At 44.1% G+C, this 22959-nt stretch overlaps 1 protein-coding gene across 4 annotated transcripts in view; it reads right to left on the reverse strand.

Annotated features, from left to right (window-relative positions):
• Positions 1 to 3199: 3199 nt before the first annotated feature.
• The window catches only part of FAM110B (family with sequence similarity 110 member B), an 80591-nt gene continuing 60831 nt past the window's right edge, over positions 3200 to 22959 (reverse strand). For 2 of the 4 annotated variants that reach the window (XM_028736894.2, XM_077932987.1), the window contains one exon: positions 3200 to 6365. In XM_028736894.2, the coding sequence (XP_028592727.2) occupies positions 4916 to 6028 (1113 nt within the window). In that variant the 5' untranslated portion in view covers positions 6029 to 6365 and the 3' untranslated portion in view covers positions 3200 to 4915. The remainder of the gene's footprint in view (positions 6366 to 22959) is intronic. The other 2 variants (XR_013393926.1, XR_013393925.1) reach the window with 1 other exon arrangement.

Raw genomic sequence — 22959 nt, forward strand, 5'->3', positions numbered from 1 at the left:
ACGGGGATATATACCGTATTTTTTGCTTCATAAGACACACCTTTTTCCTCTTAAAAACTAAGGTGAAATGTCTGTGTGTCTTATGGAGTGAATGTGTGGTCCCTGGGGCTGGGGGGGGGGACCCGGGCTTCCCCCGCCAGCCCTGGGAGCAGCAGGCAGGCTGTGCGCAGATGCCCCACGCTCCTGAGCAGCTCTGGGGTAGCCCGCGAAGCCTCCACAGGGCAGCGGGATGAAGACTCCCCACTGCCCTGCGGAGGCTTTACGGGCTACCCCAGAAGCCAGAACAGCTAGAGAGAGCGCTGTGCAGTGCTCCTTCTAGCTGTTCTAGCTTCTGCCTTAGCAGCAGGAAGCATCCGCAGGGCAGCGGGGAGCCTTCATCACGCTGCCCTGCGGAGGCTTCGTGCGGCTATCTCTGGCTTTTGCGGGAGGTGGGGAAAGGGACAGAACGAGGTTCTCTCACTTCCCCCACCTTCCACAAAAGCCCCCAACAGCCGCATGGAGTGTGTGTGTGGCTCTTGGGGGCTTCTCCCTCCTCGGGGAAAAGCCTGCAAGTGCCGCACACACGCTCCACGTGGCTTGTGAAAGGGAGTGCTGAGCAGAGCCTGGGATGCATACAGGCTCTGCTCAGCGCTCCCTTTAAATAATATTTTTTTTCCTGCATTCCCCCTCTAAAAACTAGGTGTGCCTTATGGGCAGGTGCGTCTTATGGAGCAAAGAATACAGTAAGCAATGCATTGGTTGTGGAAAATGCAGGCTGAACAGAATACCAGACTTCTTTGTTAAGGGTAGATGGCAAAGCAAAGCACAACTTGCTGAAAAGCTTCAAGGTATCAGTTTAACTGGCTGCTACACCATCAAATAAGTTCATTTGCATCTAAGCTTCTAAATATTCAGCAGGCAACGCTCTTACAGTTTGAAAAGGCACGTGTTACCTCAGTTCCTGAGCATGTAGTATCCACCATTTGCAATGTATTCATTTTCAGTCTTCTGATAACAATGAAGTTTTAAGAACTATCAGGAATGGATTCAGGAACCTTTATTCTGGAGCTTCACTTGTCATTCATGCAGACCAAAGTGCTCCGCAATGTCCACCTCAGCTTCTGTATGTGTGGTTTCCTTGAAACTCATGCATAGGTGCTATCTTACCCCCAACCATTTTTGCAACATCGATGGAACAATGTCTCTCACATGTGCTGGAGGAGATGCAAGGGAAGGGTGTGTGTGTGAATGATCTGCATGGGGTGGGCTGGTCAAGTGGTTAAGACATTCTGGGAACAGGGTTTAAGGAATATATCAGACATTGTATGTCTAAACATACTGCATTGCCCCAAGTTACCATTTTGCATCTATGTGTGTGCATATGAAGAGCATCAATAACAGCTTCTCCAGAAGGACCTCATCGTATTCTTCCTTATAGCAGCTAGAATGGAGGCAGATATAAGTGGAAATGCTTCTCTAGATATTCAGTTCAGAATTGGTCCAGAATTATGTTTTTGGGCAGTGCCTGAAAGATAACATGTCAAAGTAGACTGGCAAGTGATGCAGCTAAATAAGACTTCTTTGAAATGTGATTTCCCTTCATCACATCAACAAAGGGGTGTCAAGTACTCATCCCCTGCCTAATTCATCCTTTTTGAAAGATTCACTTATTTGACATTATGGTTATCATGTTGTAATCTAACTTATTAGTCCTTTGGGCTATGACTTCATTCATATTCGTTATATGCCCTTATTCACATTTGTGTTTTTCTGTGTGGCAATATATGCACTTGTACTCCAGTAAAATAAAATACAAATAATAATTCTAGCTTTAATAATTCTACCAATTTACCTAGGACAAAGAGTAACTAGCTAATTGTTGTGACTCTCCCTTAGATCCCTTTTTAAGAACTGGTATTGCATTGGCTGTTTTTCAGGATGGATCTTGGTGACAAGTTGCATATTTTTTTTTGTCAAAGGTATAACAGATTTATATCTGCATTATTTAAAAACTATTGAGCACATGCTACTGAGCCCCCGTGATCTGTTAAAATTCTGGTACTAATTGATAAAAGTTACCTTCTTCACCTCCTTTCATCTCCGCTCTTGTGGACACGTACTTATACCTGAACCACTTTTTTTCAGGAGTGGTCTCTAAAGAAGAGACAGTGTGTGAGGAGTTTTAATCCTTCCGCCCAGATGTGGCCCTCATGAAAATCACCCCCTCTTCTTTTAGCCTTAGAAGGCAAGTTTGCATCTCCAGGTGGGGCTGGGAGAGCCACTGCCAGTCAAAATAGACAATGCTGTGGTAGTTGAACCAACAGTCTGACTCTGGTATACACACCTCCCTACATTTGTAACACCTAGCCTTAAGGATATCTAATGGCTGCCTGTTTACTACTGGGCCCAATTTATGATACTGACTTTGGCCTATGGCATCTATATAGCCTAAGCCAAAGTATTTAAAACAATGCCTTCCCTATTACCTGGTATCCCGTGCCTTAAGATTTCCAAGAGAGGCCTTGTTCTTAGTTCTGTTGATATCTCGTGATGTAATGATGTGGATTAGGATCTTTGTTGTAGCATTCTGGTTTCTCTCCTCGAGATCCACCTGTCGCCTACACTGTTTTTAGGTGTCAGATTCAGATGCATTAATTTCTACAGGCCTATTATTATTATTATTATTAATTTTATTAATTTTATTCAAATTTGTATACTGCCCTTCATCTGAAGATCTCAGGATAGTTCGCAACACAAAAATACCAAATAAGAGTACAAAATACATAATTATACAAAAACAAAAGAATATGGTCTGGGCTGATGTAACAGATAGATTGCTGCTGGGTTGTTTGAATTTCTGATTTCTTGATATATTGGTTTGATATTTGCTTTATGACTTTTGTGTTGATTTGTGCATGTTAACACATTGTTATGAACTGTTATGGCCTTTGGCTAGCACAATAAACTTATTGAACTGATGAACAAACGTATTGTTATGCACTGCCCTGGGAACCTTGGGGTTGAAGGCTAAGACAAATTTTAACAAAAACAGCAACCCTGATTATGCCTAGTCTAGCAGTAAAATGGTTGAGGCAGGGGATGGGGACTGTTTCCATTATACATTTAACCAGGAGTTGCTTTCACACTCATTACATTCAATCTTTTTCCTGTGCCCACTTTAGCATAATGAGTACAAACAGAGAAGCTCATGACCAGTAGCTGCACCAAGAGCTATTTATTAGCATAACACTTTTTTTTAAAGATCTCGTAAGAACTGAAATATGTACAAAGTCTTACAGCATTTACACAAGAAAAAGTTTCCTATTAGCTGATGAAGTATCAGAGTGCTGCAAAGTACTTCAAAGCATGAATAATAATAATAATAATAATGATAATAATAATAATAATGAAGCAGACCACTGCACTTTCAACTCTCCGCTATGCACCACAACTGCCACTTTGACATGACAGTTAAACCATTGGGAAGACACAAGATTGTCAAAAGAAAAATGTGTAACAGATTGACGTGCAGCACTAAACATCGTACGGTGCGAGGAGGAAGAGAAGGGTACAAAAAAGAAGCTACATACTGTCATGTTTCTACAGTTTCCTAGAGCTGTAACAAACTTCCACAGCCTTAAGATATAACATATTTAAGACAACATAATCACAATTTCTCAGATATAGTTCAGCTATATTGAGTGTGTTTAAACTTCTGGGTAAGAGGCTCTTATTATACTGATATGGCTGTGTACTTCCATTTTCTGTTCATGAACTGCTCAAACAGGTCTACAAAAAAAGTAGTCAGCAGCAGGAGCTTGTAATCATGATGTGCTTTGTCTAGTTTAAAGGCATTCAAAGATCAGCAAACAGGATCTAACCATTCCTGTCAAAAGTTTAAGACAAGGAAGTTTCCTTTAAAATGCCACCCATCCTTTTCATTTTCCCAGCCTCTTTTCAAAATACCCCTTGATTGGTGAAACCAAACTATTACCGTTCTTGCTACATCAAAAAAATAGTTTGTAGCTTTCCAGACCACTGCTTGTAAAAAGGCTGTATATGGGGGCACCAGGCGTGTGGGTGGGTGTGGAGGGGGGATTCAGTTGGAAGATTACGACAGAAAACCTGTGTATCCTTTCTTTGAAAGGTAAACGACCTTTTTTAAAAAAAAGAAAGAAAGAAAAATAATTGCATTATACAATGTAGTTCATGGACAGGCCAGCCCCCGCCCTCCCCGCAAGCTCAGCCCTATACTACTGCCTTTTACTGCTGTTCACAGATGAAGACATCTGAAGGCAGCCCTGTATAGGGAAGTTTGTAATGTTTGACATTTTATTATATTTTTATATGTGCTGGAAGCTGCTCAGAGTAGCTGGGGAAACCCAGCCAGATGGGCAGGGTATAAATTATTATTATTATTATTATTATTATTATTATTATTATTATTATTATTACAGGTAATCTGACCCATTCATTCCACAGACTACTATGCCGTTCTAATGCACGGTGCTATAACAATCTTAGGTTGGCAATTTCTGTCCTGTGTCTTAACTATACCTGTGCTCAAGACACACACAAAAATGTACAAAACAAAACAAAACCCCAAAACAACCACAAGGGACCTACAGATCTAGAAAAAAGAAGCCATATAACCATTTAATGTAAACAATTTGTTCATAAACAAAGCCCTATTTAGATTCTGGTCTTAAACTTTTGGCAGATAATGTGTGTATGCTTAGCCAGGCTCTGTAGCTAGTTATTGTTCAAGTGGAAGCCAGGTCAGTTCACATGTTGACAGGCATGCAACTTGAAAACATTGCACAACAAGCAACACAAAAAGAGATCTGAGAAGTGTATTAAGACTTCAAGTAGACTTCACAACCCTTCACAATATTCACAAAGATACAGTCCCTCTTTGCCCCCCTGCGGATCCAACTCACACATGGGACACTTTCTGTGACTCTCTAGCTTGCTTGATGCTGTATAACCACTTGATGATTCTGGCATTTCTTTCGATTGCAGAAATGCCATATGGCACGCGGTCATTGGCACTATCATCGTTTCTAAGGTCACTGTTGCTGTCCTGAGACTGTTCACAGTCTGAACTGATCATACTTGCACTGCGAAAATTGAGAGAGATAATATCAGAGTTAGCCCTTGCAAAATTTTCCATCCCAAGATTTTCAAGTTCTTCAGGATCCAGTCCACAGTAGTTAAAGAATCTTTCAACATCTGCATCAACTCGAAAGTATCTGTCACTTAAGTCTGACTTTGATCGCTGTAGAGAAGGTCGTCTACTGACTCCACAGCTGGATTCTACTGTGTCCACCTCTGGCGATTTCAGCGTGGTGATGGCAGCAATTTTGGGTTTGGGAGGGAGAGGTGGAGCTGAACTACTGCACGGTATTGCTTTTAAGGTTTTGCCACTAGATACTTTCCTAATGTCTGATGAGCTATGGGAAACGTGCAAGAATGACTCTGGCGACTGTCCCAATAGCCTTCTACCCACATTGGAGTTGCTTTCTTGAGGACTGCTACGGCCTTGGGTGGGGTAAACCTTTAAGGATTCTGCAAACGAATGCCGGTTAAGGTCTCCTGAATCGGATTTGTGGGGAGGCCAGTTTCGTGAACTATGTTTGTGACCCGAACCTGAACTAGAGCCCTCTGAGCTATTGATTATGTTTTTCAAAATCTCTAGCTTCAGATTCTCCCTTTGGACACCACTCTCAGTCTTTGCATTGTTGCTAAACACTTTCAAGGTAGGGCTGCCCAAAGCCCGCTTGGCTGCAGGACACACTGGCGGCTTGGGAAGCACTGCTGGTTTCACAGGCTCTTGTTTGGCGTTGATGACCTCTTGGCTCTTAACGTATTTTGCCTTGTCAGCTTCCAGCCTCTCCACGGCACTAAGTCTTTTTGGGTTAGGCTCTGCTTGCCTGCGAAAATAGTCAGGTCCTTTGTTTAGAATCCGGAGTGGAACGGCTGAAGTGAAAGTGATGGCGGGGCTGACAGGTTTCACCATGCTACCTGTCTGTAGTGTTTCTGTAGGCATGTTTGGTGGTCTTTCCCCGGCAGCCGTTTTGAATTCCTTTCTGGGATCTTCTAAATGCACAGTGCAGAAACATGTATATTAAGCACAATGAATAGCAGATGAATCTAGGAATTGGGAGGTTAGCAGCAGCAGCAGCAGCAGCAGCGCTTCATTTCACAGCTCATTAAATAAGCACGGTGTTTCTTTCTTCCTTCTTCCCCCACCCTCGAAGGCAGCCTTTGTATAAGAAGACCACCAGAAACAAGCCTGTATTAATCCTGCTCTGCTGGCTTCTTTCTTCTCAATGAAGGACGTGGAAGTCTCTGCGGTTCCTTTGTGCTCCACTACAAGCAGTGATCTGAAACGCAAAATAACCAACCACATGTTAGTAACAGTGTATGATATCACAGCTATAGCAACAGAGATCTCTCTCCACACCCCTTCATTTGTTGGCTGAGCTACAGCTGTGGACTGTTCAAGCTAAAACATTCCATCCTACTTTCGACTAATGGCATGCGCCTTATTAATATGGGATTAACAAACTGGGATCGATGCACTTCTATGTAGGTATATTTATGCATCTTTTAAAGATGTTAGTTATTTGTAATCTAAGCCTGGGGTTCAAATGCTGTTGTTTTTTTAAAAAATAAGTTACAGCGACAAAGCTGCAGGCTTATACGGTAAATCATATTCTTGCTTGGACATTTTATGTGGTCTCTTGAATTTTCAAGGCTGTGCCTATATTTCTGCCTGTCATTTGAAACATGGTAAAGAGGCTGAATGAAAAGGACCAACCGGGAGGGAAAATTTAATAATCCCTCCTGCTATATCTATTGTCACAAAAGAAAACCAGAACTGCAGCTGTTGGCGTTTTGCCTAGATGATCTTAATTCATGTATTTTATACTGAACAGTTTATGCAGAGTTAAAAACAGCAATAGCTCCCTTCTCTCTTAATGTTTGTCTCTGCTGTGAATGTTTAAACGACAAGGAGTTTTGTGGCACCTTTAAAAGACTAACACATTTTGTTGTTGTTGCTGCAACAGACTATCATGGCTCCCCCTCTGGAATGTTTAAGACAAATGCTACAAATGTCTAAGACAAACATCTCCTTCTGATCTTAGGGTTACTTCATCATTGGCTCTGTACTCGCTATACCTTTAAAGCACATTCAGAGCACATTTTTCTTCTTAAAGAATTCTGGGTGCTGCAGTTTGTTCCGGAGTGATGGAATTGAAACCCTGTGAGGGGTAAACTAGAGTGCCCAGAATTCTTGAGGGAAGCAATGTGTTTCAAATGCTGTGTACAGAACCCTTTTGATCTCATATGATCACACGCCAAAATCAGTTACAAAAATAAATCAGTCTTGCAAACCTTACCTCTCAAAGGGGGACTCCTGTCTCCTCTACTTACTCTGCCTACTCAACGCCCCAGTCCTTCCACCCTATTGTTGTTACTCTTGCTCACTCACTACTTCTTTACCTAATACTCTTTCCCTTCAACTATGCTTATTGCCTTTCCTCTGCTGTAGTTACTACTGCTGATGTTATGGTATTTCTTCAAGTAGAAGCACCAGCAACAAAAGGGGAAGGAAACAGAATGTAGTGGCAGCACCTGGTGGGCAGAGAATGAATTAATGTATCTGCCATCAACACAGCTGCTACTTACTGGTGGTGAATGATGAATTGAATGGCTGACAATGCAGGGTGAAAACCATAACGACCTAATTGAATTGCAAGCAAATTAATATACCATCAAAGGGTACTTAGTGCCCACAAGCCATGAAGCACCATTCCTATACCTATACATGTGATTATCTAATGCTGGGGAGCAACAGACCAAGATATGACCATCATGCCTTGCACAAGAATCACACAATAGTATCTGACTGGTCACAGTCAGCAGGCAAAATAATGAGCTAGACAGAAAACTAGTTTAATCCAATATGGCAGCTTGTATGAAAACATCTCATTTTGAAGTGGACATAAATCAAATGACTAGAGGGTAGCTCTGCACCAGGGGTGTGAAAATGCTCCCCACGCCCTTGCACTGGGACTGAGTGGGGGATCCAAAAGCTTTTTTTTATATGTCTTCCTTTTAATAAGCAAATTATGTTACCAGCATGGGCATGAAATAAAAACACAATTTGGTAACATTTTATTAATGCACTCCAAACAGAACGTTATCTTCTTTCTTTTTCAGAGATGTTACATGGGTATAAAAATATTTATTATTATTTCTTGCTATGAAATTATGACACTAGTAATTCACATATATTATTAATTCTTAAGATCTCTTAATCTACTTATTAGTATCCAACTCAATAAAAGTTCTTTAAAGCTTCATAGAGCAGGAAAGGTTTGTCATACTTCCTCAGTAACTGCTGAAATAAACATAGCAATAAAGACAAAATTATACATCATTTAGTGATATTAAGAATACGGCATGAGTTCTTTAATAGGCATTACCAGGGAAACTATGGAACACTAAGGCTACAAAAAAGGCAGCAAATGATGCAACAAAGCTATATTGAATATCCAACCAGAAAGTATATGCAATACTGCAAAACCTAAGATGTTTAAAGAGTGTGGTAAGCAAGTGTTCCAGCCATACAAACACTGGCTGGTAATTAACCTCCATTGCCCCCTCCACTGATGCAAGGTATCCACTTGAGAAAGAGGGGAATTTTTCTCTCTCCCTATTTCTCTGTAGCACCCTGTCCTCCCTATACCGCCCTGTCATACACATATCCCCCAAAAGTCTGAGGTGGTGGTGGAAGGGAAAAGGAAGAACAGCATAGCAAGTAAACTGTTGTTGCATTTATTTACAGCGCAGACAATGCAGGACTATCCTGTGCCCTTTCTGTATCAGAAGTCTAAGCTCAATGTCAATGGATGCCATTTATCGATCAAAGCTCAAGCTCCGCTTTCACAATAGATGTTCCCCTCACAAAACCTGTTAGTTTCATATTTTAAGTTAGATTCCCCCCACCCTTGACTCAAGTTTGTTGTTGTTATTGTTCTTTATAGTTCCATATAATCAGCAGATACTAGTAATAAAATAAGTACTGAGGACTGTCCTGATTCCTGTTACTATATTCTTGACCTTTTTATTGCTTTTGTGACTCCATACTAAATCTGCAGTGAATCCTAAGTTTCTTGCACAAGGTGCTAATCAATTCCTGGAAGTTGCTGCAATTGACAATCACTGTTCTGATACACTGACACCATAAACATATCGGCTATGATATGGCATGCCTTGCATCTCTATATCTCTCTTTATATTGCAGAAGTGCAGTGTTATTTCAGTAAATGAGGATCTAAATTCAGTTTCTAAAATATAAATTCAGTAGCATGTAAAAACAACAACAACTGGGTTAAAACCTGGCACATGTGTAACTCATATGCTCTCAGATGCAAATTATTCTCTTTAAAAGGTTGCCAAACACAAAAGGCCTTGCATCGCCTTGCATCTGGATTATGAATAGACTTACTGGTTTCTCACTAGGTGGAAGTGTCCTTCAAAGGGGTGTTGTAAGTTTTTAAGCAACACTGTGTGCCAAATTTTATCCCTTAGCTATGTCTTGTGGAAAGGGAGATTTGTTTACAGTGGTACCTCAGGTTAAGTACTTAATTCGTTCCGGAGGTCTGTTCTTAACCTGAAACTGTTATTAACCTGAAGCACCACTTTAGCTAATGGGGCCTCCCGCTGCTGCCGCGCCGCCAGAGCACGATTTCTGTTCTCACCCTGAAGCAAAGTTCTTAACCTGAAGCACTATTTCTGGGTTAGCGGAGTCTGAAACCTGAAGCGTATGTAACCTGAAGCGTATGTAACCTAAGGTACCACTGTATTTCAAGGAGACACATGACTCAGAACTTAATTTTAGAAAGCAAACTTAAATCAGACAATTGTTGTGCTGCACACATGCTGGCCATAAAAAAAAGATCTCTTCAACGGCATGTAGATGTTGAATTGAATATCTCTAGAAAATAGAGCTAAAATATGCACTTCAAAATCTGACTTTATATAGTCTCTAATGTTAACAAATCAGTTAAGAGTTCAGAATACCCTGCTGAACCATCATCTTGTTTTCTGGATAGTGATTCATAAAACTTTATAGCACTATACCCTATTACCTTTTGACTGCTACTTAAAAACAGCCTTCTCTGCAATAACGGCACTGTAAAGGTTACTATTTATTGGCTTCCATCCTTCCCCTCTCTTATACATCATTAATAATGGAAACTCTTTGGAACTCTCTATTTAAGCAATCCCTTTGTGTTCTGCTATTAGCCTTTTATCTTAGGGCTACTATGCTAGCTTTCAAAGCACCCTGGAAAAAAACCACGATTACTCTTTGTGATGGGATGATGAGCTGCTTGTGCGTAAAATGCAAGTCCCTCAGAGTTTGATCAGGTTTTCAAACCTCTGCCTGTGACGGAGCCCCTCCAGCATGGCTGCGTCAATCGCTAGCAGAATCCGAAAGTGGTTGCTTTCGGAATCGTTTCCAACATAAAAGCTCCTTAACGGAAACACGTCTCCTGGACTCTCGGCGTGACAGTTTCCGGCGAGGAGTGGGTGTCCCTATAGGAGGTCCTGAGACCTCCCCACTGTTTTCGCTGGAAGCGTCTCTGAGCCATCCCTCCGACTCACTTTCCCTTGGAGTTCCTGATCTCCCCCTACTGGTTCCCTCTTCCGCTGCTACGTCTCTCTCAACCTCAGTGAGCCTTTGCACCTCCTGTCTTTCCGATGGCAGTTCCCTGACATCCACCTCCCCTCCAGGGCCCCCTTCACCCCCTCCCGTCTCCTCCCCTACGGGCTGTGAGGAGGTAAAACCCCTGAAAGAACCTTCCTCATCGTCCGAAGTTTCGAACACTTCCCTCCACTTGTTGCTGTCCCTGGTCTTTCGGTACTCCTCGTCATCGGAGTCCATTCCCTCTTCCAACTCCGACTCCGCGAATCCTTCCAGTTCCTCTTCCTCGTCGGTGGTGCCGAAATACTCCCTCCTAAACCTTGCTACCGGCTGTGGTTTCCTCGGGAATCTTTGGTGGGACGTTTCTGTTAAAACCTCGTCATTGACCTCCCCTGCAGTCACCCAGGTGTTTTCTGACTCCGGTTCCCCTTCCCACGCCACCAAATACTCCACCTGATTTCCCTTCCACCTAGAATCGAGGATTTCCGCTACATGATTGCTGCGTTCCCTTTCTTCCAAGGCTGGTCCCCTGGCGTGCTCCCCTTCACGTCCCCCCCTGTATGGTGACAGTAACGACCTGTGGAACACTGGGTGCAATTTCATGTGGTTGGGTAACCGGAGTTTGAAAGCCACTGGGTTGATCTGCTGAATGACCTCAAAGGGTCCCAATCTTTTGGGTCTTAATTTCTTACAACCCCCTTTGAACGGCAACCCTTGGGTTGACAGCCACACCTGATCCCCCACCCTTATGGTTTCACCTTCCCTTCTGTTCTTGTCTGCCTGCTTCTTATATTGTGCCTTGGCCCTTTCTAAGTTGAGCTGGAGCTGATGATGGATCGCTTCCATCTCTTCTACAAAATGTTCGGCCGCTGGAACGCTCCATCTCTCCCCTCCATCCCCTGGAAATGCCCTGGGGTGACACCCGTAATTAGCCAAAAAGGGGCTCATCCCTGTGGACACATTCTCCGCATTATTGTAGGCAAATTCTGCCAGCGCCAACTTTTCGACCCAATCGTTCTCTCTGTCATTGACATAACACCTCAGATATTGTTGGAGGATGCCATTTGCTCTTTCTGCCTGCCCGTTGGTTTCAGGGTGCCGGGCAGTCGAAAAATTGACTTCCACGTGCAGCAAGCTCATGAGCTTCCTCCAGAACCTGGAAGTAAATTGTTTGCCGCGGTCTGAGATCACCCTCAGGGGGGCTCCGTGCAACCTAAAGATGTGTTCTACAAACAACTTCGCTGTTTCTTCCGCTGTGACCGCATGTGAGCATGCTACAAAGTGGCACATCTTAGTTAACAGGTCTACTACTACCATGATGGCTGTTTTCCCCTTGGACTTCGGCAGATCTGTCATAAAATCTATTGATACCGCTTCCCAAGGCCGTTCTGGTGTGGGTAATGGTTCTAATAACCCTGCCAGCGCCCTTCTTTCCCCTTTGGCTCGCTGACATTGGTCACACCCTCTTACATACTCCTTTACATCTTCCCTCACCTTGGGCCACCAAAATTCCCTGGTAACCAACCACATGGTCTTGTGTTGCCCAAAATGTCCCGCCGTGGGGCTATCGTGCAACTGCTTGAGTACTCTCCCCCTCAATTCACCTTCTGGTATATACAGTGCCCCTTTGTAATACAGTGCCCCATTTCTTTCCTCAAAACCTCCGGGTTTCTCGCCCTCCCCCCGGAGACCTCTGAGCTTATCCTGGGCATATTCATCATTTTCCGTTTCCTCTACCAGTTCTCGTTGCCCCACCAGCGCCGCCCCACACACCCAGCGGTCTTCAGGGATGACATGTCTCTCTTCGATTGCCCCCTCCCCCTCCAAATACTCTGGTTTGCATGAGAGAGCGTCCGCCCTGACGTTTTCTGGGCCTGGCACATAACAAATTTCAAAGTGGAATTTGGAGAATTCCTGTGCCCATCTCACTTGTCGTTGGTTGAGCACTCGAGCTGTTCTCCAATACTCTAAATTCTTGTGGTCGGTGCACACTTGCACCTTGTGTTGTGCCCCAATTAATAAATGTCTCCACCTCCGGAACGCTTCGTGAATGGCGAGTAGTTCCCTGTCATACACCGTGTAGTTCCTCTCGGATTTATTCAGCTTCCTCGAGAAGAAGGCACACGGTCTCCACTCCGACATATTCCTCCCCGGTTGAAGAAGTACCGCCCCGATCGCCCGGTCGGACGCATCGGTTTCCACTCTCATGGGCTTTCGTAAGTCCACATGCAGAAGTTGTTCTTCCGAGGCGAAAGCCCTTTTCAGTTCTTCAAAAGCTCGCTCCGCCTCCGCCGTCCAAACAAATTTCTTCTTGCTGCTGAGGCAGTCGGTGATGGGCGCCGTCAAGTGTGCAAAGTTCTTGATGAACTTCCGATAAAAGTTCCCAAACCCCAGGAATCTTTGCACATCCTTCTTGGTCTTCGGTGTCTTCCATTCCAGTACCGCTTGGACCTTGCCTGGATCCATGGCCAATCCCTTGTCTGACAAGCGGTACCCCAGGAATTCCACCTCCTTGGTATGAAACTGGCACTTCTCCAGTTTCACCCACAGCTGGTTGGCTTGCAGTCTGCCCAACACTTCTCGAACGTCCCTCACATGCTGCTCCTCATTCTCCGAATACACCAACACGTCGTCTAAAAAGGCCACACAATTCTTGTAGAGCAAAGGTCCCAGGACGTGGTTCATAAAAGCTTGAAAGCACGCCGAGCCCGCTTGTAGACCGAAGGGCATAACGAGGTATTCAAAGGCTCCCAGAGGGGTGAACATGGTGGTCTTCCATTCATCCCCCTTCCTTATGCGTATCAGATTGTACGCCCCCCGCAGGTCCAGTTTTGTAAAAATCTTCCCCTTCCTCACCCTGGTCAAAATGTCATCAATTCGGGGCATAGGAAAGGCCAGGGGTTCCGACACTGCATTCAGGGCCCTAAAGTCCACTACAAGTCTCGGCTTATCTGTGTTTTTTTTTGTCCACAAAAAACACTGGGCTGCCCCCCACCGCTCTGGACTCTCTGATGAAACCTCGCTTCAGGTTTTTGTCAATGAACTCCCTCAACTCCTGCATCTCCCTGTCTGACATGGCGTACAGCTTGCCCACTGGGAGTTGGGCCCCAGGGAGTAGGTTGATTTGACAGTCAAAGGGTCTATGCGGCGGCAGTTTGTCTGCTTCCCTTTCGCTGAATACGTTGCTCAGATCTGCGTATTGCGGGGGCACCTTCCCTTTATCCATTACTTCCATCCCGGCTAGGGTGACTCTGGCTCCTCCCGGAACCTTCCCCTGCTTGCAGTGTTCTAGGCAATGCGCTGACCCAAAGGAGACCACCCTCTGATGCCAGCCCACTAGCGGATCGTGTAGCGCCAGCCAGCTCATCCCCAAAATGATGGGAGCTCCTCCCAAGGTGGCCACATTAAACGCTATCCGTTCGGTGTGCCTTGCCACCCTCATTATCATCGGGACAGTCTGTTGGCTAACTTCTCCTCCCAACAGCTCTCTGCCGTCAATCGTGGTCACCTGCAAGGGGTTACTTAAAGGGATGGTCTGTATCTGGTGCTCAGCTGCAAACTCCTTACTCATGAAATTACAGGAGCTGCCTGAATCCAAAAGCGCCTTGATCTGTAGTGGGTGTCCGTTTGGCAGCTCTAGCAACACCTCTATCACTAAAGCAGGTCTGGGAGGTTCTGGCGTGGGCACTTTCACTGCTCTTTGGCCTGGCTGCTGTGCCCCGACGGTGGCAGCCAGGCGTTGGCTTTTACTTGCTTCTTGCTTTCCTCCTCCTTTTCCCCAACAGCTCCTGCCATCCCTTGCCATTCCTTTCTTTGTGGGCAGACTCTGGCAAAGTGCCCTGGCTGTTGGCAGAGATAACATTTCTTGGCGCTCTTTCCCTCCTTCTTCCGCCCTTCACTGGGATTTGAAACTGCGCGCGCCCGCGCTGTTCCAACTTCCATCGGCTCTGCCGGCGGGAAAGGTGGCTCTGGAATGTCTGGAATGCGGAAATCCCTCCAACCTTCTCCTTTCCCTTCCCGCCTTTCCAAAGCCCTCGCTTCCTGGCGCGCTCCTATGGCCAGCGCGGATTTGGTCAGCTGATCCATAGACTCCGCCCTGGGCCCCCGGGAAAGTTCATCTTTAACGGCCGAAGAAAGCCCCTCTTCGAAAAGCATCTGGATGGGTTCCGCCGATAGGTCCCACCCCAATTTATGAATCAACATTGTAAACTCAGTCCAGTACTCACGGACAGATCGGCTCCCCTGTTTGCAAGCCATTAACTGCCTTCGCACCACTCCCTGCTCAATGTCGCTGGAAAACATCAGGTCCATGGCACGAAAAAACTTCCTCGTGTCCTTTAGGATCTCATTATTCACTGCCATCAGGGGTCTAACCCAGTCCTTCGCCCCCGATTTGAGATGGCCAATTACAAAAGCCACTCGCGATTCCTTGTCGGGGAAGTCATCAAACTGCAGGTTGAGAGTGTATTGCATCTCTGTTCTAAAGGCATGATAGTTTCTGGGATCCCCCCCGAATTTCTGCACCAATCCTGGCACCTTTCTGGCGAGCGGGGTGGTTTTCTCCTTTCCCTTCTCTGCATCCTGAGCCCTCCTCTCCTCAAGCCTCGCCGTTTGCATGGCAAGCTGGATTTCCAACGCCCTGTACCTTTCTTCCAGGCTTGGACCCCCTCCAGCTGCTCCTGCTCCTCCGGTTCCGGCTGGGTCGCTCATGATGCCTCTCCCTGCACAAGCTGGCTTTCGGTGACTTTCGGATTGCTGTGATGGGATGATGAGCTGCTTGTGCGTAAAATGCAAGTCCCTCAGAGTTTGATCAGGTTTTCAAACCTCTGCCTGTGACGGAGCCCCTCCAGCATGGCTGCGTCAATCGCTAGCAGAATCCGAAAGTGGTTGCTTTCGGAATCGTTTCCAACATAAAAGCTCCTTAACGGAAACACGTCTTCTGGACTCTCGACGTGACAGTTTCCGGCGAGGAGTGGGTGTCCCTATAGGAGGTCCTGAGACCTCCTCACTGTTTTCGCTGGAAGCGTCTCTGAGCCATCCCTCCGACTCACTTTCCCTTGGAGTTCCTGATCTCCCCCTACTGGTTCCCTCTTCCGCTGCTACGTCTCTCTCAACCTCAGTGAGCCTTTGCACCTCCTGTCTTTCCGATGGCAGTTCCCTGACACTCTTGTTGCAATCTAAGGCAGTGTGCACATTACTGGCTTAAAACACAGCTAGGTCATTCTTTTTCTCAATTCGGATCGAAGCAGGTTTGTGGGGGAAATGGATCAAAATGCAGTATTTCTTAAGAAATCACAGGATAGGTGTAGATTGTGGTTAACCTCTTGTGTACATGGCTTTCCAAACCACCCATGGGAGCACATTGGATAAAGAGCAAAACAGAGAGTGTCCACAGCCTATTTCGATATTACTAGCAAATACCTCAGGTTAAGTACTTAATTCGTTCCGGAGGTCCGTTCTTAACCTGAAACTGTTCTTAACCTGAAGCACCACTTTAGCTAATGGGGCCTCCTGCTGCTGCTGTTCTTATCCTGAAGCAAAGTTCTTAACCTGAAGCACTATTTCTGGGTTAGCGGAGTGTGTAACCTGAAGCGTATGTAACCCGAGGTACCACTGTATGAACAGAGCAAACAAAAACCTAGTGCTACATATAAAATGTGTGCTTAGAAACTAGCTTACTGTTTTCTTCCTTGCCCTTTTGCTCAGGCCTGACAAGGAGAAAATGGCAGATTTTGGATATTTTTAAAAGTCCATAAAACAAGCAGTCTTAGTACTGGATGTGAGAGAGAATCATTCTCTGCGCAACATACATTCAGAGCATATTTCTCCACTCACAAGAAGCCAGGGAACTGTAGTTTGTAAAAGGTGCTGGGAAATGTAGTTCGATGGTGGGGTAAAAGCTACAGTTCCCAGGATTCTTGGTCCGGGTGTGCCTTAAGAGAGCTTTAAATATATGTTGTGTATGCAGCCTCAAATAAAGAAAAGTTGGTGAGATTTAATGACTGTTCTGTGGTGAATACCAGAAATCTTAAGAGATGAGAGTTCAAGAACCATCATGCAGGATTTTTCTTGTCCAAGAAGAAAAGGGATTAGGCAAGCTGGCTACTAGGCATGATGGCTAAGCTCTACCTTCCAAGGTCACCAATATGCCTCTGAATCCCAGTGGCTGGGTTACATGAGTGCCGAGTATACTGATGAACTCATGTCCTGCTTCTGAGCTTCTCAAGTATCTGCCTGGCTATGAAGAACAAAATGTTGGATTAGATGAACCTTTGGTATATGATCCATCAAAGCAAAGACACACTTAAGTCTCTGATAGTCAGGTATTAGTTAAAGGAAGTTATTGCACTTCTTGTGCATCTTAGGGTTTTTATTTTGATTTTAATCTAGCCAGATGAAAGGCAAATTTTCCACTGCCTTAGGAGCTGTGAAACAGAAAAAAATGAAGCAGGTACAGAATGTTGTTTTCTATGGTACAGTTGCACTGGATGTAGGCAAAGGTGGTGGTGGAGAGGTTATCTCTCTGAAAATGAGGCTCCAGTGACCCTAGTTGAAAAGCAATTGGTTAAATAAGAAAGTAAGAAGAGCCGGCTGGATCAGGCCAATGGCCCATCTAGTTCAGCATCCTGTTCTCACAGTGGCCAACCAGATGCCTGTGGGAAACCTGCAAGGAAGACACAAATGCAACAAGACCCCATCACCTGTAATCCCCAGCACGCTGCCTCTGACAGAGGAGCTGCAACATAGCCATCGTGGCTACCCTGTGATCCTACAGGGTGCTGCTGGACTGATTTTGTATTTAACATCCAGTCTTATATCTAAGGTAGAATGCCGAGTAATATTAGTGTGAATTATACGTACAGCGGAAGCAAAGGTGGAAAACTGTGGGCACAGCTTTTTCCTCCTCTGTGTTGGGGAGCATGTCAGTGGGGAAGAATGGCTTCTATGCTAGCATTTGTGAAGTGTGATATGCTGGATGCCAGAAAAGTCAAAGTGAAAGTGTTCTGAGGAAATTGGTCATTTAACTCTTAAGAAGAAAACATCAGATATCTTCCCAAATAGACACCATGGCTCATGCAAAGGGGGTTGGGGATAGAGAGGTCTTTTAGAAGCAGATTAGGGCAGTGAGCCAGATTTCTTGCAAGCTGACTATGGACTCAGATAAAAGATAAAGGTAAAGGACCCCTGACAGTTAAGTCCAGTCGTGAACGACTCTGGGGTTGCGGCGCTCATCTCGTTTTACTGGCCGAGGGAGCCGACATTTGTCCGCAGACAGTTTTTCTGGGTCATCTGGCCAGCATGACTAAGCCACTTCTGGTGAAACCAGAGCAGTGCACGGAAACGCTGTTTACCTTCCCGCTGGAGCGGTACCTATTTATCTACTTGCACTTTAACGTACTTTCAAAGTGCTAGGTTGGCAGGAGCTGGGACTGAGCAATGGGAGCTCACCCCACTGCAGGGATTCGAACCGCCGACCTTCCGATCGGCATAGACCACAGCACCACCCACGTTCCTAATATAGACTCAGCTACACAGCTGCAAATAAAATGTTTTCGATGTGCAATATACAGTTGTGACACTAGATGGCGCCAGTGAGCTATGCTAAATTCAATGTACTTTTCAAAACATTTCTTCAAAAAGCATTTTCACAGAGTTTTTTTAATGTGTGTGTGGATTCCACCTATATGGCTTGGAATTCCAAGTGTTCTTGGAATATTGCAAAAATTTCATGGTCTTTGCAGAGTCTGGAATCAGCTACAGTGCTGAGATGAAGGACAACATCTAAGATAATAAGAGAAATTTAGATAATTTGGATCCAATATTGATCTTTTTAGCGCACTAGATCAAGCAGCTTCGGATATGGAGAAAAACATGCCAGAAAAAACACATTTGTGATCCATGGATATAAAAGTTTGAATAACAGAGGCAACTATGAAATAAAGGAAAACAAATGGGATAGAGGCGTTATGGATTAGTACAGCTTAGGCAGTGTGTGTTAAAGTACTGTGATTTACTTAGATGCATTGATTGATTGATTGATTGCAGGTAGAATCAATGGCATTTTAGGAGAAACCTGAAGATGAGTTTTAGAGTGAGAGTAGGGACTAAAATATAAAGGAAATCCAGTAACAGATTCAGGTACCAAGTTAGGAAGACTAAGCAGGCAAAACAGAGGTATTGAGCAAGATATCAGCATGCTTCAGGGAGCCCCATTTCAAAAGTTTAGGCAAGCCCCAATTGGTATGATGGCTGTGTTCCAGGTTATTGCACAAGTCGGTGGAGAGTGCATAAATCCATTACAACCCTACACCACTCCATCTTCTTCTGGGTCCAAAAATGGCGCATGGTTGCGCATTCTTTGAATGTGCACAAAGCACAGATTGCCTGTACAAACCACCATTTAGGAAAAAATTCAAAGGGAGCAGCTGTGCACCTACCAAACAGTTCAATGATGACCAAGCATTCTCAGTCACCACAATATGGTGAGTATAAATTGGGCATGAGAAAGCTGACTGTGGTGGAAGGGAGTGCCCTGAAAGAAGACATGGCTGGCTGGCACACTGAACAAGAGTACTGCACACAGCAAGATTTTGCTGCAGGTCCATGTTTAACATTTTATTGTCAAATTTGGTATCCCTCCATAACTTCCATCACCCAACTTAGCATAGATGTCTGCTACTGAATTTCAATAAAAGCAAACTTCCCATTCTCTTTCTATTAAGGACATACCTACAAAATTAACACAATACAACCAAGATATATATTCAGGATGTGTTGTTGTTGTTCTTCTTAAGAGCAGAGGCATCTCCAATTCTGTTCTTCCTCCAAATACATGCCCCTGCACTGCCTCTTCCCCATAAGAACCCTCTCTATTGCAGGGGTGGGAAAACTTTTTGGAGATGAGAGCCACATGACCCCTATAATATGTCCTCACTCGCTAGATCATCACCTTGTCGTGGTGAGTGGGCTTGCACGTTCCTATGACCCTTGTGAGCAAAGCCGTCAGGAATCTCGTACGCCCAGCAGGGTCACCCAAGGCGGTATGGTCAAAGGGAAGGAACTAGACAAAGAATGTTCCAAGAAGTCCTCTACGGCAGAACAGGCTGATGATAACAAGCGGTATGTTACAACAGCTGTGAAGGCAGATGAAGGCTGCAGCAGATAAGAATCTACTGGTCGTCGTGACTACTCATGCCATCGGAACAGAGCCTTACTGCGAAGACTGTGTGTTGGTCAGCGTGAACTGATCTACACACATAAAACAAATTCACACACAGGCGTCTTCCAAAAACCCCCTGTGTTTATGGAAGACAATCTTACTCGGCTACGAGTAATCGCCAAAGAAGAAGAAGATAATATGTCAGGGAGCACATTCCAGGAGTAGTGGGTGGGGCGAGACCCCCACACAGTCACACAACCTTCCCTCAATCTGTCTCATGAACATAGCTATTCCCTAAGGAAACAGCAATTCTCAGTAATTCCACTCATTTCACCCACCATTTTCTCTACAAACTTTATTCCCGCTTGTAAACAAACAAACAAACAAAAATGCTCACCAACGTTTATTTGTCTAACTGTGCAAAAAGAACTCAGTAATCACAGCAGGCTACAAATAAGGTGAATGCACAACAGAAAGCCGTGCCTTGCACCTATCTAAAGACTCAAACCTCCAAATGCAATTGCATCCAGGAAAACTGCATGTATGCAACTGCAAAATGCATGGACTACTTTTTACGTATTTGCAATGAACACAAGTCTGGAGAGACATTTTCTCTTCTGCTTTGATTTAAAGTGCTAACTTAAAAAAAGAAACCCACAGCAGGATATATCTGGTGCATGGATCTGTAAAGGTAAAGATAAAGGATCCCTGACAGATAAGTCCAGTTGCAGACAACTCTGGGGTTGCAGCGCTCATCTCGCTTTACAAGCCGAGGGATCTGTACTGCATTTCAAATAGGGACACTTTGAGTTGTGGGAATTCCCTTGATTAACTCTGCAAGGCAAAACAGTTTTTCAAAGTGTCCATGAGAAGAGAAAATCAAGTGTCTCAAGTAACAATAGGGAAGATATGTATCCAACTATTTTCACCACATTTGAAGTCCTGTAGCACAACTCCTGCGGAATAATATATTTTTGCAAAGCAAAGTAGTAACTTCTAAGCACTTATATATTTCAGCATTCAGTCAGTCTTTGAGAGCAAATCTGGCAGAACAGAAGCAAGGGAGTATCAAATTCACTTGCAAAACTCTGAATTTATCAAAATCCATCTGTAGTAGCTCAAGCAGTCATCTTTGGGTTTGTTTGTTTTTTAATTGGTTTCAATAAACTGCTTTCCATGGGGCAATTTGTTTCCTCCCTATGGAGACAAATTCAGTGTTTGGCATGACTCAGATCCAGGCACGTTCCAAGAAAACTGCTTTCATGCACGGCAGTGTTTACAATTTACAGGGAGTGATTCTGAATATAATACAACAGTGATTAAGTGTAAACTAATGTGTAGCTCTTAGTCAAATGCAGATGAAATGCAAATCCTTTCTGCTGAAGGTGAACAAAGAGTTCCACCCTCTCCAGCAATTCTAGCTCACAACGCATTAAGCCTCACATAATCATCAGCACATTAAGTTTTTTCACAGCTGCATGCACTTCACTGATGTCGGGGAATGGGTAGGCGTTTGTGCCTGGACAGGTGTGGGAAAGAGAGGTGGTGGCAAGAGGAGGGGTGCATGCTACCTGAAACAATGGGTTGCAATGGGGCGCTAAAGCCCAGCATAATTGATAAACATGGATATTTGCTTTTTAAAAAGAAAACAAAATGCTATGCACTGTTCAACAAATTTTATCACAGTTATCCTTAAGGAAACTCAAAGTCCAAACCTTGATTTCACTACTGTGAACTTCCAATAGATAAAGTAAAATGACCTCAAGTACAAGTTATCAAAATTTATATTTCGATGTAAACTGATGGAGCAAAGAATTACTCAAGACATCAGGAAAACAATTAAATTTGTAAACTGATATCTAAGTTACAATAATTATGTTTTAAGATGGTGGGTTACAGCATCAAATTCTTTGAAACATCCCCTCATTTTTATTTTTTGCCTTAGATATTCCAAGACAAATTTGCACAAAAATATTTACAAGGCCTATGCAATAAATATATATCAGTAATTGTATTCTGGGAAGAGTATGCTGGGTTTCTATATTTAGATGCTCCATCATGCTTTTATATGGAGAATAACACTCACAATAGCTTGTTCTCCTATCTGAGTAAATTTGGCACAGCACAGCTAGTGATACTAAATGCCCAATCCTCAGCTGAATTGCTCTTTCAAACTTTTATCTCATTCCTTGTGATTGAAAACACTGAGCAAGTAGCAAACTGCATAACCTCTGTCAAATGCAATCATAGTTTATAAGCTCAGTTTTAGAACTAGAGATGTATAGGATACAGAAGCATAGACCAATCAATCAAAATGTAATAGAGCCAATTAGAATACACAGTGCTAACTCACAATTGAATTCAACTGTCTTATCTATACAGCTTGTTTGATAATTGCTGGTATAACCCTTGATACTTCATTTTTTGCAATGAACTGATGCAGGCACTTCTACAGCAGTAGAACAGCCCTGGAACCCTGAGGTTGGGGGCAGAGATCCTTCCCCTGAATTATCTTGGACATCACACACAGAGGCAACCTATCTGCCAGAGATATCTACCAAAGTTGCAGAGAAACTACTCCAAGGCCAACACACTTATTTATTTAACTAGACTTGTACAGTTTATAGAGTACCACCATCTTGTTTTGCTGCTTATGGTAGCCACTCTGTGTTGGCACCCAAGGCAGTTTTATCAAGATATGAGCACTGGCACTTCATTTTTAACACACACAGCCCCCCCCCCCCCGGGTCCTCCCAAAGCACTGCAATTATATCTCAACTTTTCTCCAAGGAGCTCAATTTGATATACAGTACATTGTTTTGTCCTCCCCATTTTGTCTTCCATACAACCTTGTGAGGTAGGTTAGGCTGAGTGATGGTGACTGGCCCAAGGTCACCCAGTGAATCAAAGCTGAATGTTCTCTGAGACCTAGTCCAACAATGTAGCAGCACACTTTAGTAAAACAGATCTGTGAATCATTTCAGAGCCCCAATACAAATAATTCACAATACCAGAGAAACATATATATGACTACCCTAACTCATGCCATTTTGACTAGTGAGATGTCACCCATTTCAGTGACCCACCAAACAGTTTAGAC

This window comes from Podarcis muralis, chromosome 8 (genome assembly GCF_964188315.1).
Source record: "Podarcis muralis chromosome 8, rPodMur119.hap1.1, whole genome shotgun sequence".
Taxonomy (NCBI): domain Eukaryota; kingdom Metazoa; phylum Chordata; class Lepidosauria; order Squamata; family Lacertidae; genus Podarcis; species Podarcis muralis.